The sequence below is a fragment of the Bos taurus genome, chromosome 1 (assembly GCF_002263795.3).
Source record: "Bos taurus isolate L1 Dominette 01449 registration number 42190680 breed Hereford chromosome 1, ARS-UCD2.0, whole genome shotgun sequence".
Lineage (NCBI taxonomy): Eukaryota > Metazoa > Chordata > Mammalia > Artiodactyla > Bovidae > Bos > Bos taurus.
The window spans coordinates 141,698,610-141,716,002 of record NC_037328.1 but is presented as its reverse complement, the minus strand read 5'-3'; the positions used below and the strand labels follow the sequence as shown (position 1 = coordinate 141,716,002).

Here is a 17,393-nt window from a genome sequence, read left to right as displayed (position 1 = left end):
CTTGCCCTCTGGCCTGTGTGGCTTGTGGATTGACTTCTGTTCTGTAACCTGCTGTGTCCCCCAGGGTGACAGTGGAGGTCCTCTGGTCACACTGAAGAGCAGTGTCTGGTGGCTGATTGGAGACACGAGCTGGGGGTCAGGCTGTGCCAAGGCGTACCGACCGGGAGTGTACGGGAACGTGACAGTGTTCACAGACTGGATCTATCAACAAATGAGGGTAACCTTTCCATCCTCCTGATCGGCTCCCCACTTCACTGTGTCAGAGCCTGGGGGCCTAGGAGGTGTGGTCCTGTGACAGGTCGCACCCCTCCCCATATGCGTTTGGATGAAAACTTCTGGGTCCCAGCTTTGCAGGGTCCAGGGTTACCTGTGATGGGCTTGCTTCTGGCTCTAATAGCTCCATTCACCTACTCAGATGTCATTGCATCAAACTTCTGGGGATGGGCAGAAAGCAGAGCGAGGCTGCCAGGCATGATTCAGGCCTATCCTTCTCTGGGCTGTCACAGGCACCCAGGGGAGCAGCTGGGGTCTCTGGTACAAGGAGAGGGCATGAGAAGGGAAAGATCCCAGGGGTTCCTGGTGCCCCTGCTGCCTCTGGCTTCTGGCCTGGTGCATGATACTCAGAGGGGCCCAGTCTTGGGTCCTGTCTGGATCCTGGGTGAGGACTGGATGTCTGTCCATCGCAGGGGCCTTGGGACTGGGCAGTGCTCACAGATTTTGGCTCCTTCCAGGGCCAGGTTCCAGGTGAAAGTCCCGTCTCCCTCAAGTCTCCAAAGGTGCCCAGGTGCCAGGAGATGGGGCAGAAGCCGAGCGCAGTGCCTGGTGAGGCATGGCCTGTGTCTCTCCTGAGCCCAAACCTAAGACCTAACACCTTCAAGTGACTCGGGGCCCAGCCAGTCCCCGCCCCACAAAGGGCCGAGTTCTGAAAATTCATGACCCCCACTGTCGCACTGAGGACCTGCATGATGCAGGCAAGCTGGGAGGGGGTCCTGGGGAGACTGGCCGGGGAGGTGAGGCAGGCCATGGGGTAACTGTCCCTCCAGGATGAGAGAGCGAACAGGCACCGTGTGTCTAGGCAATGCTGGTGGCTCATCAGCAGGAAGTGGTGGCGGGGGTGGGGGGTGGTCGGCTGGATGACAACAGAGGAGGTGGAGTAGAAAGCAGGACTACGTAGACCATGGATGACTTTCAGTGGCTAAGGTCATGCTTGGTTGGCCCAGAGATGCCTGTGTCCCAGCGGTGCTGAGTGATGGGACCCCCCCCCAACATCCCGGCCCCTCCTGTCCCTGGGCCTTTGCACATACTGTTCTCCTCCATTGTCAGTCTAACCCAACCTTCATGCTGTAGAAAAAAATATCCCTTTGTCTTATTTTTTAAATAATTTATTTATTTAATTCTTGGCTATGCTGGGTCTTTATTGCTGCACAGACGTTCTCTCATTGTGGTGAGCGGGGTTTACTCTCTCATGGTGTGAGCAGGCTTCTCATTGCAGTGGCTTCTCTTATGGGGGGTTTCCCAGGTGACGCTAGTGGTAACGAACCTGCCTGCCAGTGCAGGGAGATGTAAGAGACTTGAGTTCGATCCCTGGGTTGGGAAGATCCCCTGGAGGAGGGCACAGCAACCCACTCCAGTATTCTTGCCTAGAGAATCCCATGGATAGAGGAGCCTGACGGGCTTCGGTCCATGAGGTCACAAAGAATCTGGCATGACTGAAGCAATGTAGCATGCACTCTTGTTGTGGAGCACAGGCTCTAATCCCAGGCTCAGTGGTTGTGGTACATGGGCTTAATTGCTCCGAAGCATGTGGTATCTTCCTGGATCAGGGATAGAACCCATGTCTCCTGTGTTAGCAGGTGGACTCTTTACCACTGAGCCACCAGGGAAGCCCTCCCTGTCAATGTAGGGGAAAAATAATTTTCTGCCTTTGTTTGTCTTAAGAAAATAATATCGTTTCTTTTTCCTTTTTGAACAGGCAAACAGCTAATCTGTATGGCCTGGGTCCTTGACAACATTGCACAAGAAAAAGAAGGGGCTGATTGTTAATCCCCACGCATTATGTATTTTTTGAAGTGATTCCAGGTCCTTTTGTTTTTATGCGATCATGATCCTGTATGTCTTGGCCCTTTCCACAGTTCTGTGCAGACCCCGTGGCTCCCCTACCCCCGGGCCCACCCTTCCAGACCCCTCATCTGACCGGGGAGGCTGGCTGGCCATGGACAGCAGAGCCAGCGCAGAGCAAGGGGACGGGGTCTGCCCCGCGGGGACCTCCCCTCTGAGTCCCACTGCAGGGACTCCTCGGATTCACAGGGGGCTGGCGACTTCTCAGCTGCTGGACGGCTTGAGAAAGGAAGGCGAAAAGCCTGGCAGAACCTGCAGGGGCCAGCCTCTGGGGCCACTGCTGGTGAGACCACTTAGGGTAGCCCCAGGGCCTGTCTCTCCACGAGGGAATTTGATGAACATTCTTGAGTGCCTTCTTAGCAGCCCAGAGTGCTGGCTGGAAATAAAGGGGCCAGCTCTTCATGGGTGATGACTTGATAGACACTTGAAAGGGGACCCAAACCTTTTTCTTTCGGGGGGTGTGTAGACAGAGCCCTGGGAACATATGTGATCACCCCCAGCATTGCTGGGGGCCCCCACCCAGGGAGACCCGCCTTATTCTCCAGTCTCTCTCTGGCCTCCCTTGAAGATGGTGCAATGCCCCGGGCCCCCACTGAGGTCTTCACCCCGAGTAGGGTGCCTGCTGACCCTCTTAACGCCTGCTAATCATTCACCTGGAAATCGAGCTCACCCAGGGAAATCAGGGATACTAATTAAAGAAACACTGTTTCCTGTAAAGCGTCTACCTGTTACTACCTCAGTGCCCATGAAACCGGGCCGTAGTCCTACTCTTACTTTTTGAAATTACTGCTGCCTTTGCTTGTGTGAGCAGTAGCCGACTTGAGCTACTTTCACAAAGTGACTGCTCCCAATTTAATGTTCTGTAAATGTTGTCCTGAAGCACAGCATCTGGGCTTGTGAGAAAGGAGAGAGGGGTGTGCATGGGCCTCCCCTGGCCCCTTCCAACCACTCCTCAAGCTCCCCTGCAGGGGAGAGTCAGGCTTCAGTGACCAAGTGTGAAGCGTAAACACGGGTGCTGTGAGGTCCTGCCTCCTCTCCGACACGCTGGTTTCGCAGAACGACTTGAGTGATTCTGCACAAGGACTTGACCTTGGAGTGGAAGTCAGGACGATGCGCTAGCAGGATGCTCGGGCGGCAGCATCCCAGGGGCCATCCTGACCTGCCTGCTCCCGAGTCAGATTTTAAAAAGCGTCGTCATGGTGAGCAAGCATTCCTTCTTTAGTGCTTCTTTTAATTTATGTGACCACTGTTTGTTCTCTGTTTTGTATCTTTTTTAAACTGTAAAATTCAATTGTGAAAAACTGAACAAATAAATTATGCATTTTTTTTTCCAAACATGTGGCAAGCAGAACCGGTCTGCATTTCCGCATTGGGCCTTGATGTCAGGGCAGCCCCTGAATGGTGGGTTGGCAGGGGGTGAGGTCAGGTGGGGTGGGGCAGATGTGGTCTCCTGGCTGCCCTGCTGGCCCCCACAGCTTGTCCTGTAGGATAGCAAAGTGAAAGTGTGAAAGTGTTAATTGCTCAGTCATGTCCAACTCTTTGTGACCCCATGGACTGTAGCCTGCCAAGCTCCTCTGTCCATGGGATTCTCCAGGGAAGAATATTGGGGTGGGTAGCCATTCCCTTCTCCAGGGGATCTTCCCGACCCAGGGATTGAATCCAGGTCTCCTGCATTCCTGGCAGATTTTTTACCATCTGAGCCACGAGGGAAGGCATCAGTCCCCAACTTTTTGGCACTGAGGACCAGTTTCATAGAAGACAATTTTCTCATGAACTGGGATGGTTCAGGTGAAGCGATGGGAAGCGGCCGATGAAGTTTCCCATCGCCACTCACCTCCTGCTGTGCAGCCTGGACCAGTACTGATCCTAGGGGCTGGGGACCCCTGCTATAGGAGGTAACCAAGCTCCTTAAGGAGCATCACCTGTACCTCCCATTTCTCCCAGATATGGACCCTGAGACCCAACTCCCTTCTAGAACTCTCTGCTCAGTGACCCCAGAGTCCTCAGATTCTGCCTTCTCAAACTTGTATAGCATCTCCTCCCCTAAAATTCCTGTGAGCTCATGGCAGCAGAGCTGCTTCCTTAACATGTGTCTCAGCCCCTGGAGTTGTGACTACAGGTAAGAGAGAGAGAGAGGGTAAATGTTTTCCTCCCTGGAAGAGATATCCACTCATGTTCTTCAAATAGCCAAAATCTGGCAGGTCCCAATGTGTAACAGGTGATTGGAGAGAATTGTCTGCGTTGTGTCAGTTTGTGTTAAAATTATGGTAAAAGTTGTAATAAAAAAGTAAAGAAAACATGTGTTTTGTTAGATAATATTTTTTTTAAGTTTTTTTTTTTTTTGATGTGGGCCATCTTTAGAATCTTTTATGCTATGGCTCCAATACTTTCACTACCTGATGCTAAGAGCTGACTCATTGGGAAAGACCCTGATGCTGGGAAAGATTGAAGGTGGGAGGAGAAGGGGAGGGCAGGAGGAGAAGGGGATGACACGAGATGAGATGGTTGGATGGCATCACCAACTCCATGGACGTGAGTCAGATCACTCCGGGAGATGGTGAAGGACAGGGAAGCCTGGCGTGCTGCAGTCCATGGGGTCGCAAAGAGTCGGACATGACTTAGCGACTGAACAACAAAAGAACGAAAGGGGACAAGTTGGGGCAGGTGCCTGCCAGCCACCAGTCTTTGTCACCTGATCGCCATAGAATTTTGTTTCCTGTATGTTTGCTTAAAGACACCTTACTGGTAGATACTGTCAATTCATTAACACTGAACTCATGGCCAGCAACCCCATAAGTCACTCCTGAAGGACGCTTCCCTAGCACACATGTTTTGTCTGGAGGGCACAGCCAGCCTTCCTGCACTTAGATTAGACAGCACTTCCCATTCTGCTTGGGGCCATTTCAACATTGACATCACCATCTGAAAATACAAAAATGCTAAAGAACAGGCGCTAAATAAACTGAAAAGGATACTTATTTACAGTCTGAGCTGAAGCAGGAAGGCAGGGTAGCCATTTTCACACTCAATCAGCCATTCAGTGTTTTTGCTCCTCTGCCGGTGTCCACGAAAGCGCTGCTAGTGTTCATTTGGGGTAACAGATCAACTTTAATGAGTAGGTGGATCTACCGGTACGGAATCTGTGAATAATGAAGATGGACTGTGTCCTAAAAGTGTCCACGTGGCAGGGCAGCTGACGTCTTTTTCAGTCGTATTTCTCATTTTGCAGTCCTCCTCCCGTGAGTGGCTTTAATTTTGAATGAAGCTGATTTCACTTAAAAGATTCAGCCAGGGAGGGGACTTTCCTGGTGATCCAGTAGCTAAGACTCTACATTCCCAACAGGAGGACTGGGTTTAATCCCAGGGTGGAATAGATCCCACGTGCCACAAAGAAGATCGAAGATCCTGCGTGCGGCAACTAAAACCTAGCGTAGCCAAATGAATAAATATAAACAACAAAGATCCAGCCTGAATGCTGAAACTAGGGAAATAGATATTTCTGTATTTAAACCTTTACAAGAGACAAACATTAATTTGCTTAATATAAATTAACCCAAAATACTAAAGTGGACACACGAGTATTAAAGGTGTGGAATCTGTGTTGATCACTTTGTGGCTTCTTGCAGCTGGGGAAGTAGGTGAGTTTCCAGGGTAGAGAATGAATTAACTTTGATTCGATTCTCACTGAGCTGTTATGGGGGAGGGCACAGTCCTGCCTTAAACTCAGGCACCTGGTCTGTTCTCAGCACCTCCCTGGTTCTCCTGGGGTTGCCCTGATTTGGCTCAAAATTCAGAAACTTTATTCTTTTGACCAAGGCTTCACCCTGGACCCGAGTTTGTGAAGAGCCACACACACACACATATACTCCCGGTTGGAGTCCTATCCCCCAGCCGCAGTCCTTTTCTGCTCTGGATGTAGAGAGGGTGATGTATGATATGGTACAGGCCAGAGCTCTTCTCCCAGTGTGCCCAGTGTTTTAAGAAAAATGTGCAATTTATGCTACTTCCAAAGTAGTTCAGTTTGGTCACTCAGTCATGTCCAACTCTTTGCAACCCCGTGGACTGCAGCACGCCAGGCTTCCCTGTCCATCACCAACTCCCGGAGCTTGTTCAAACCCATGTCCATTGAGTCTGTGATGCCATCCAACCATCTCATCCTCTGTCGTCCCCTTCTCCTGCCTTCAATCTTTCCCAGCATCAGGGTCTTTTTCAATGAGTCAGTTCTTCACATCAGATGGCCAGAGTATTGGAGCTTCAGCTTCAGCATCAGTCCTTCCAATGAATATTCAGGACTGATTTCCTTTAGGATTGACTGGTTTGATCTCCTTGCTTTCCACAGGACTTTGAAGAATCTTCTCCAATACCACAGTTCAAAAGCATCAGTTCTTTGTTTTAAAAAGTCACTAATGTACCAGCTGTGCCTGCTTTCTCTGACTCTGCAACCCCATGGACTGCAACCCACCAGGCTCCTCTGTCCATGGGATTCTCCAGGCAAGAATACTGGAGTGGGCTGTCATTTCCTTCTCTGGGGGATCTTCCCCGCCCAGATATCAAACCCACATCTACTCCATTGCAGGCAGATTCTTTACCACTAGGCCACCTGCGAAAGCCCATAATATACCAGCTATTTCATTTTAAATGAATTAACCCCATAAATATTGGTGTTTGAGCCATCGTTTTGCTTTGATTAAAGAACCTGAACTCATAATCCCCTGAAAATCCACTAATCACTTGGAAAGCCAACGTCAGTGCCTCATTAGCTGCTTTTAGGGCTTCCTGGTTTACCAGTTGGATTGGATTCCTTTCCTCCCACACAGTAACTGATGGTGGGGACTTTCCTGGCTGGCTGCTTTTGTCTTTGCTCTAAGAAGGAAACTAATAAAGGTAGCTGCTCCGTAGCATCTTAGAAGATAGTCAAGCAAGCAGCAAGTCACTTGGACATGTGCCTGGCATCTCCTACGCCCACTCCCTCCCACAGCGTTTACTAAGCACCAGCAGACCCTGTATTCTGGAAAACCGAGGCTTCCTAGTTCTGTCACTTCAATGTTATCTAGTTCCTCTCCTAGCTCTGCTCCAAACTCAACCCCACACTCTGGGGTCAACCGAGTCCCAGACTTGCCTGAAGAGAGGGTCCCTGAGTACGCATGATTGCTCCTCTAGTTTAGTCTGCCCAGGTTCATGGACCTTGAAGCCGGCGCTGTGGAGCCGGCAGCAGAATCTCGAGAGGCAGGCTCTGCTCCTGGTGTTGCCCTTCACAGAGGAGATGGGGGACTGGGGTGGGGCGGTGGGGGTTGGAGGATGGGGGGCAGTTCAGCCGCTTGCCTGAGCCCCACTGCCCTCTGAGTGATGGACTCACACAGAGCGGACTCCAGGCCAGCCTCTGCTTGACTCCTCAACAGATAGGAGGGGAGCCAGTGTTCTTCTGCCCTGTCGATGGCCAGTCAGGACAGATCTGAGGGATTCCTGGACACCTGCTCTTTCTGATGAAAGTGAGTACCTTGTGAGTCCCCAGCACCTTGTGACCTCCTTGTGAGTCCCCAGTGGGCTTGTCCCCCAAGTTGATTCCTGTTCTCTGAAATATTATCGGCTTTCTCCCCCCATCTATCTAGGAATCTCTAGGAAAACTATAACAACAGCAAAGAAGAATCCTTGGCAACAGTGACACCTCTTTCTGGTCGAGGTAGATTCTATGGGACGCCTGATACTGGAGCAGTTACTCAGCCAGCCACGAGGGGGCAGCAGCCCCAAGTCTCAGAGCATCCCTTCTCGTACATTGGTTGTTCAGTCGCTCAGTCCATTTCTTTGCGACCCCATGGACTGCAGCACGCCAGACCTCCCTGGCCCCCACCGTCTCTTGGAGCCTGCTCAAACTCATGTTCATTGAGTCAGTGATGCCATCCAACCATCTCATCCTCTGTCGTCCCCTTCTCCTCATGCCTTCAATCTTTACCAGCATCAGGGTCTTTTCTAATAAGTTAGCTCTTCGAATCAGGTGGCCAAAGTATTGGAGCTTTAGCTTCAGCATCAGCCCTTCCAATGAATATTCAGGACTGATATCCTTTAGGATTGACTGGTTCGATCTCCTTGCTATCCAAGGGACTCTTCAAGAGTCTTCCCCAACACCACAACTCAAACGCATCAGTTCTTCGACTCTCTGCCTTCTCTATGGTCCAGCTCTCACATCCATACATGACTACTGGAAAAACCATAGCTTTGACTATACGGACCTTTGTCAGCAAAGTAATGTCTCTGCTTTTTAAAATGCTGTCTAGGTTGGTCATAGCTTTTCCTCCAAGGAGCAAGCGTCCTTTAATTTCATGACTGCAGTCACCATCTGCAGTGATTTCGGAGCCCAAGAAAATAATACATAAATAATCTTGTACAGAAATTCTTGCATTGTCCCAAGCTTTGAGGATTGTGGAATCCTGAGTGTCAGAAGGGGCCAGGGGTGGGGGTGAGGCAGGGGCTAGATGGGAGGGGACAGTGCAGCTAGTCCACCTCTTCCAACAAGCTGTTGTCCAGCTTGGCCTGGGAGTGAATGGACAGCTCATGAGGCAGCCACTCCCCTTCTGGCTGGGTGTCTGCATGTCCCCATGGCTGCCTAGTCCAAGGAGGCCAGTCGGGACCCTGCTCTGCTCCTTCTGGACAACACGTGGTTAATATTCTGCCTTCTCACCTCCCAGACCAGAACAGCATCTGCTGTAAAATCCTCCTAGGTGGGCAGTGACCTCTCTCGACTTAGATTTTCACCTTTCAGCTCCACACTAGGTGGCCAGCAATTAAGCAGACTGGATGCTTGATCAGCATACATTATAAACCACAAATGCTGATTGCTTTACCTTCTGTCCCATTTCTTTAACTTTATTCCCCATTTCCCTTCTAGCCTCTTATAAATAACCCACCACATTCTTTTGCTCAACCATTCCTTCTGACCTGACCCAGTACAGAGGGCAGCCTTAGTGTCCACTGATTGCTCCACAGATTCCCACCTGCTGTCATTTTCAAACGTCTCCCAAATAAAGAAGGTGTCAGAGAGGGTTTCCTGATGGCACAGTGGGTAAGAATCCACCTGCCAAGGCAGGAGACACAGGTTTGATCCCTGATCTGGGAAGATCCCGTATGCCTAGGAGCAATGAAGCCCATGCACCGCCACTACTGAGCCCACGTGTTGCAAGTACTGAAGCCCACGTGCCTTAGAGCCCGTGCACCACAAGACAAGCCACCACAATGAGAAGCCACAGCTGTAAGAAGCCCAGATAGCATGACTGCGGAGTAGCCCTCAGCCGCCACAATCAGAGAAAGCCCGAGTGCAGCAATGAAGACTCAGTGTGAGCAAAATAACAATAAAATAAATAAACATTAGAAAAGAAAGTGTCAGAGAAATGTCTGGTAGAAAGAAGTGTATTACAAATTGAAGAAATAGGCTTCTGTATGCATTCACAAGTATGGCACTCATGTTCCTAAAACATGGGGTGTGAAAGGCTATTACAGCAATTGGAATGACCCTTCTACAGTGCTGTGTAGGGATCATTAACTGACAGAGGGGTGGAGAGAGTTCAGGGATGGGGCAGGGTGGGCATGAAGCATCGAAGGAAATCACCTGATGCTTGAAGCCAGTGTGCTTATCCACTAAGAGACAGCAGAGACTACGGCCGCAGGCTGACCACTGACGCATCTGTGAAACGGGCAGTTGAGGGCGTGCAGCCGTCAGGGGAGCTGTCGGCTGTCCGCTCCCTGGAGACCCGGGGCTACACGGAGGGCGGGTTCAGCCCGGGAACTTGGCCAGCCGCTGCCGAGCGCGGGTCAGCCGCTCCAGCCGCTCCTTCAGGAACTTCCTCTTGTCTCTGGTGTCGGTGCGCTCCTTCAGCAGCCAGTCGTACTGGTCCTTGTCCTGGAGCAGCTGCAGCATGCTCTTCTTGAGCTGCTCGCCATACGTCCGGAGCACGAAGAACTGGATGATCAAGGGGATGTGGCCGGAGATGCGGGTGCTGACTTCCTGCGAGGAAGGAAGGCGCAGTTCACACGAGGGTGAGGGGCCGCGGCAGCCAGGACACCCTGACTTCAGCACGGCACCCCGGCAGGGACCCAGACCCCGTGGGTGCACAGTCCCCGCTTGGGTTTCAAACCCACCCGCATCCTCTGTGGTCTGGGCAGCACCAGGCTAGGGACCAACCCCCACTCTGGGCTCCCGCCAGCCTCTCCAGACCACTAAATGGTTACTTCTGATGCAAGAGGGCAAAACGTGCCCTAGGAAGGTAAATGCACGGAGTACAGAAAGTACAGCGGACAGGCTTGTGGACAGTCTGTGGGTGGGAGGAACTGAGAGTAGCATTTAAACATATGCATTACCATGTGTAAAATACCTAGCTAATGGAAAGTTGCTATGTAACACATGGAGCTCAACTCCATACTCTGTGATGACCTAGAGGGTAGGATGGGGGTGAGGGAATGGGAAGGAGGTTCAAGACGGAGGGGACATATGTGTATTTACAGATGATTCTTCTTGTTGTATGGCAGAAATCAACACGACATTGTAAGCAATTATCCTCCAATTAAAAATAAATTTAAACAAACCTGCATTTTAAAATCATTTACAACTCTCCCTAAAAGATTCTATAACCTCTTTTTTTGTTGTTTTAAATCAAGGCTGAAATTATTTAGCATAAAAGGAGGTGGGCTATCAAAAGCCACAGAAGGGAGCCCTCTGAGTTCTAAGCACGCTGGAAGTCACTTTCAACTTTCCTTTCTCCCTCTTCCTGAGGGAGTCCTTCCTGAGACAATACCTGCTTCCCACCTCACCCACGTCCTCTGCTTCCTTTTGGTCTACTAAAAAAATTATCCAAAGAATAAATTTAATCAGAAAAATGAAAAAAGGCAGACACCCAAATGAACTTTTCGGCCAACCCGATATTAATTTGCTTTACTTGACTATTTTCCTTTGTTTCTGCTGGACTAGGCAAAGAAAGAGATTCTCCCTCTAGACCCTCAAGAAGGCACCCAGCCCTGCTAACATCTTGACTTTATCCAGTGAGGATCATACTTGATAGGAAAAGTAGGGCGTTCTCATTAAAGTCAGGACAGGGCAAGGCTGTCTGCTGGTCTACAGTGGTTTCAAGTCGCACTAAAGGGGCAAGAAAAGTTTGAGATATAAAAACTGGAAAGATCAGGGAGAGTGTAAAACCACCACTGTCTGCAGAGGGATGAGTGTTTGTTGGGAAAACTTGGAGAAACAGATGTAAAACCACCACAGACAGTTAAAGGAATCAGCACAGTTGACAAATGTAAGACAACATACAGAAATCTACAAATGAGATGTCATGGAAGAAGAATCTCATTGATAGGAGGTACAAAGATGAGATAAGAAGTAGGAATAAACTCCAGACGTGTATACCACCTACACAAAGAGAAGTTTAAACACTTTTGAGACTCCCCAAAAGGATATTTAAGGAGGAACATCAGGGGTCTCCTGATGTTCTTGGGTAGGAAATTTAAAGGCACAAAGGTGTCAACTCCTCCACTGCAGGTAGAAATTCTTCTGAGGAAGAAGGACTTTGGCCTGTGGTCTGCAGATTCGGCACCTGCCTGGCTTTCTGCATGGCTTGTCCTACCTACCTTGGACTTGATGAGCCAGCCTCCATAATTGTATAAGCCAGTTCCTTTGTTTATACTTATAGATATAAAACAAGCCCTAGCCTTTCCCTAGATATAATGGTCAGTTTCATGTGTCAGCTTGACTGGGTTGTAGACCCACTTATTCAATGAAACTCTCATGTAGGTATCTCTGTGGAGATATTTTGTAGATGTGGTTAATAGCTCCAATCAGTCAATTTTAAGTAAGTAAAGCTACTATGGACTTGTAGCCTCATTCCTAACACAATTTCTTTGTCTTCATTATGGTTCTTGTTAGACTGTCCTAAGCCTTGCTAGTTGGCATTCTTTCCTGCTTTTGACAATAGCATAGTGCAGAAAATTGTCAAAATTTCTATATTCTATGATTCTGTTTCTTTAAATTGTACTCTTCAAGTATTCTGTAGTCTATTACGAAATATAAGATGTACTATCAGATGACCAGGACAGAAAGCAAGACTCAAAGAATACAAGAGAGAGAGAAAAAAAAAAAAGATCATCCTCAAGAATGTGGGTGGGCCTCACCCAATCAGGTGAAGGCTTTAATATGTGTGTATGAGTGTGTGTGTATTACTCAATCTCAAAGGTTCTGCCAGGCAGCACTGGGGGGTGAGCTTGGCTGCAGGAGAAACCAAGGGGGCACAGGGCTGCCCTCGCCTTGCCCTTTACTGGCTTCACACACACCCGTGCACATCCCAAGGTCTGCAGAGTCTGACCGTTTGAGCTTTGTTGCTCAGAGTGTATCCCCATCCAGCAGCATGGCATCCTCTGGGAACCCGTCAGTAATGCAGAATTGTGCCCCATCTCAGACCTGCCCCGCTACTGCTACATCTGCATCTCTGGAAGATCCTGGAAACATGTGAGCATGGTTGGTGTGAGATGCTCTGCCTGAAGTGATGGAGACATCTGGTAAACCAGGAGGTTGCCATTTGTCTTCTTGTCCAGACTTTCACATCCCCCCGGGCTCTGAGTTATGCATCCTTCCCCAGATGAATTAGATGGACCCTCAAGTTATTTGAAACATAAAGTGCATGTGCTACATTGCTCAGTCATGTCCAACTCTTGTGAAACCCTATGAACTACAGCCTGCCAGGCTGCCCTGTCCGTGGGATTCTCCAGGAAAGAATTCTAGAATAGGTTGCCACGCCCTCCTCCAGGATATCTTCCCTACTGAGGTGTTGAACCCACGTCTCTTACATCTCCTGCCGTGGCAGGTGGGTTCTTTACCACTAGTGTCACCTGGGAAGCCCCAAAGGTAGGGTAGCAATCAAAGTACAAGTCTCTGTGAACAGCAGCTTCTCCAGGGCCAGTGGTCACTGCCTTCTACACTTATCCTGCTGAATATTCACAAGGACCCTGGGAGGAGGTAACCACTTTACCTCCTTTTAGAGAGGAAAGCTAAGGCTCAGAGAGGTTAAATAACTTGACTGGGGCCACACAGCCAGCCCAAACCAGATGCAGATGGCTCTAAGTAACAACTCTTTCCATGTCTGATTGAATTGCTCCTACAGAGGCTTACCAAGGGCTGAAAGATGGGGCTGGTGGTCCCCTTACAGGGATAAGACTGAAGAGACAGGCTCTTCATTCTCAGAGACAGAGAATGGATGAGAAGCACTGTCCTGAGACTAGCAGACTCACCTGCTGGTACGCGGTCAGGTGTTGAAAGATCTCATCTGTGGAGGGCTCTGAGACCTGGGATTGGAAGTAATGGTTTGATTTTTTGTTCTTTTCTTCTTCTGCCTCCTTCTCTCTGACCTGTTGCAATGCACGCCGGTACACCTGGTCCTGGCAGTAGACCAACTGCTCCATTTGGAAATGTAGTCGGATGGACTTCTCAGCTTCATTTTCTTGTTCTAATCGAATGTCTTCAATTTTGGACTATAGCAAAGGAGAAACACAACAGAATTTCCATCTAGAAACAAAGCATTGGGTCAGAGGACAATAACTCCACTGCAAAGGCCACCCCTAGCAGGTGCCATCTAGAAAAGAGCTGGTGGCTTTGGAGCAGCCTTCTGTCCCCACAACAGCTTCTCTGGGTAGGGAGTGGGACTTCCTATTCTGGCTGAGGGTCAGAGTTTCCCAGGAAGCCTGAGCCACACAGATGACCAGACCGTGCATCCCCAGGGCCTGGGAACCTGCATGGGCTCTGTTCTCAGGCCTGATTTCCAGCTTTTTTCCTTTTCCCTTTTACAGACTTTTCCATCTGAGGAGGAGAAATATTTTTCTACCAGAGAGCTCACAGGGATAAGATGGGAGCCAGATTCCATCAGTCAAATTGCACATATTCCATGTTCCTGGGGTTTAGAGGAACTGGCTGCCAGAAAGTCAAAGAGGGGACCCTTCACACAGAAAGTTACCTGGACCCCCTGGCTTCACTGAATGCAAGAGTGTGATGCCAAGTGTGGTCCTAAATCTTCTTCTCTATGTTCCTTCTGACTAAGAGGGCACTCTTAGTCCTAGTCTGTAGATGAGGAATCAGAGGCCCAGGCAGGTTAAGAAGCCCCAAGACCTCTGGCTTGCAAAAGGCAGAGCCAGTCTTCCCATCTCTGCTGGGTGCTGGGTCTAAGGTTCGTGTCCCCACCAGATTCATGCATTGAAAGCCTAATCCTCAACAGGATGGAATTTGGAGGTGGGGGGCCTTTGGGAGGTAATTAGGTCATGAGGGTGGGGCCCCCACAAATGGGTTAGTGACCCTCTGAGAAGAGATCCCAGGGACCTCTCTCTCTACCTCTGCCCCCAGCCTCCTGTTTCGTGAAGACGCCAATGAGGCCACCAGCACCTCCATCTGGGATTCCAGTCTCTTGGACTATGAGAAATATTAAGTGTCTGCAGTGGTATTAGCTATGCAGCCCAAGCCAGGACAAGGGGGAGCCCCTGTTCCTAGATCGGACGAGTCGTTCCTATTTGGTTTCCTTGATGAGTTTCCAGGTTCAGGACCATTCTCTTCAGCTGTAACAGGGTTCCACACTTACTGTGGCTCTCCTCTGTTCCTGTGACTAAATATTTTCCTTCTGAATTGTTTCTCTCTTTCTCTCCCTCTTACTGCCTTTAACGAGACATCATCGCTCATATCTTAAATTCACTATTGATCTTGACTATTTGCTTCTCCAAATACATAATAAAGGTTGAACAGTCTTAATCTAAGAAATCTGTTTTCTAATGTCAGGCCTACATTTTTTTTTTTAAAGTAACTTAATGGTCAGTTTTACCTTGGCAGTTCGGTGGAGGTTGAAAAATTCATTAAAGTGTTTTCCTGAAACATCTGTGAAGGTATTCCGGATTATATCTGGTGAAAGAAAGAAAAGTCAAGTCTTGCTGGAAGGACCCATGACTTCATAAATTGCAAAAAATAAGAGGGTAAAACAACAGAAACAGTTCCCTGCCTCCCTCTTCCCCACCCCCAATCTTCTCTTTCTTTCTGAAGGAAGAAGGTGTGCTTTCTTACTCAAAAACATCCTGGAGGAATTTTAAAAATCTATATGTCCACTGAAATATTTATCTGATGTTTACATTTTCTTCCCAAGTATAAATAGTTGCAAAGAATGCAATTTCTGTTATTATAAATACATTAATATTTATAGTAAAACACATCACTTTTTAAAATACATCAATGGAATCAAAATAGCTCTGTTATCCATTTGAAACAAATAGGTGAACAAACTCTCATTTCAATCAGAAAACTTACATTATTTCATTTTTGAAACTGATATTTCCACTTGACTTCCTCACAGAATGTTATCTTAGTGTGATGTACAGTATCTTTATGCTTGGAAATTTTTTTTGGCTACACTGTGAGGCATGTGGGATCTTAGTTCACTGACCAGGGAGTGAATCCTCGCCCCTGTAATGGAAGTGCAGAGTCCTAACCACTGGACCAGTGCTAACCACTGGCTGCTATGCTTGGAAATCTTTTGGCTACATATCACATTTTTCTAAACAGAAATAGGTATATATAGACTTTTTAATGTTTTCTGAAGAATTTTCAGAAAGCCTTGAAGCATTACACAAGAATTTTCTTTAGGACTGACTGAAGAATGCACAATTGATCATCAAGACACAATTACAGATTCTGGTTTATAGTTATTAAGCCTGAAGGTAAAATTTAGTTAGAAATACCAGGGAAGCCACTTGGACTTCCGTGGTGGCTCAATGGATAAGAGTCCGCCTGCCAACGCAGGGGACGCAAGTTCGATCCCTGGTCCAGGAAGATCCCACAAGCCGAGGAGAAATTAAACCTGTATACCACAACCACTGGGCCCATGAGCCTCACCTACTGAGCCCACGTGCTGCACCTACTGAAGCCCACAGGCCCTAGAGCCCACGCTCCTCAACAAGAGAAGCCACCGAAATGAGAAGCCCGCTCACGGCAACTGGAGAGTAGCCCCCACTCGCGGCTACTGAGAAAGACTGTGCACAGAAGGGAAGACCCTGTGCGGCCAAAAATAAATAAAAGGGCAAAGTAAACAAAAAAGAAATACGTGTCTTATCAACTGTGAAAAGGCTGTCCTCCCTTCACCCCTGCGAGTTCACGGATCCTCAAGATTACAACTCGATGCTAAAATGAGACAGTTGAAGCCTGAGTGAGGAGGGTGTCGACCAAGGAGATGACAGAAAAGAGATTCAGTAAGCTCAGAGCAGTAAACAGGAAACCAGGGAGTGAAGATTCTCGAGGAGAAGGGGGTGCTGAGTACTGCGGGCGACTGTGCGTCTCCTCCACAGTGCCCACTTGGCTTGCGGTCAGCACGTGACCACAGTGACACCGTCTCAGGCTCATGCCGCACTTTAGAGGCGCAGCCCACTCCCATCATGTACAGCTGTTTAGTCAACCTTACTTCTCAGAGATTTCGAATAAACAATAGTGTTTTGAGATTGTAAAGTATGCAAAGTGGTGGAGTAGAGGGAGGTGAGGTATGATAAGAAACATACATCTGGTTCTTGTCCCTGGTTCCTAACACAGAGCTCTTAAACCCCTTAGAATATCCTGGGTGACGGGAGCATCGCTTGTTCTAACAAGGTGGCCCTAGACAGCTTCAGGATGGGGCTGGTCACCAGAAAGACCAAGCCTTTGATTAGAAGCCTGGAACTTCCAACCCAGCTTCCCCCTTCTCCCCAACTTCTGGGGGCTAGGGGAAGGGCTGGAGATTGAATTAAAAATTGATTATGCTCCCATGGGATAATTGAGTGTGTGTGTGTGTGTGTGTGTGTGTGTGTTAATAGCTTAGTTATGTCCGACTCTTTGTGACCCCATGGACTGTAGCCCTCGGGGCTCCTCTGTCCATGGAATTCTTCAGGCAGGAATACTGAAATGGGTTGCCATTCCCTTCTCAAGGGGATCTTCCTGATGCTGGGATTGAACCCAGGTCTCCCTCATTGCAAGCAGACTCTTTACCATCCGAGCCACCAGGGAAGCTGTATAATTGATTATACCTTCATAAAAACCCTTAATGACCAGGCTCAAAGATAGCCAGGCTGGTGAACATGACCACATGCCGAAAGGGTGGTCCCGCTGTCACCACTCCTCCAACAGACGTACTTGTGACCCGCCCACATCACACACTATGCATATCGTTCATCTGCAACCTTTCACTGCAAACTTTCGTTGCAAACTTGCAATCTTTCATATCCAACACCAGTAAACTGGTGTGTGT

The 17,393-nt window shown here is 48.7% G+C and overlaps 2 protein-coding genes across 9 annotated transcripts in view; one reads left to right on the top strand and one right to left on the bottom strand.

The window, feature by feature from the left end:
* Nucleotides 1–4,417, top strand: part of TMPRSS2 (transmembrane serine protease 2) — a 46,439-nt gene extending 42,022 nt beyond the window's left edge. For 2 of the 4 annotated variants that reach the window (XM_015473657.3, XM_015473655.3), the window contains exon 13: nt 65–4,417. In XM_015473657.3, coding sequence (XP_015329143.1) covers nt 65–238 — 174 coding nt within the window. In that variant the 3' untranslated portion in view covers nt 239–4,417. The remainder of the gene's footprint in view (nt 1–64) is intronic. The other 2 variants (XM_005202000.5, NM_001081585.1) reach the window with 2 other exon arrangements.
* Nucleotides 4,418–9,503: 5,086 nt separating this feature from the next.
* MX1 (MX dynamin like GTPase 1) overlaps nt 9,504–17,393 on the bottom strand; it is a 38,196-nt gene continuing 30,306 nt past the window's right edge. For all 5 annotated transcript variants that reach the window (XM_010801645.4, XM_005201988.5, XM_015473623.3 and 2 more), the window contains 3 exon segments: nt 14,955–15,031; nt 13,384–13,623; nt 9,504–10,114 (listed from right to left, as the gene is read on the bottom strand). In XM_010801645.4, coding sequence (XP_010799947.1) covers nt 9,884–10,114; nt 13,384–13,623; nt 14,955–15,031 — 548 coding nt within the window. In that variant the 3' untranslated portion in view covers nt 9,504–9,883.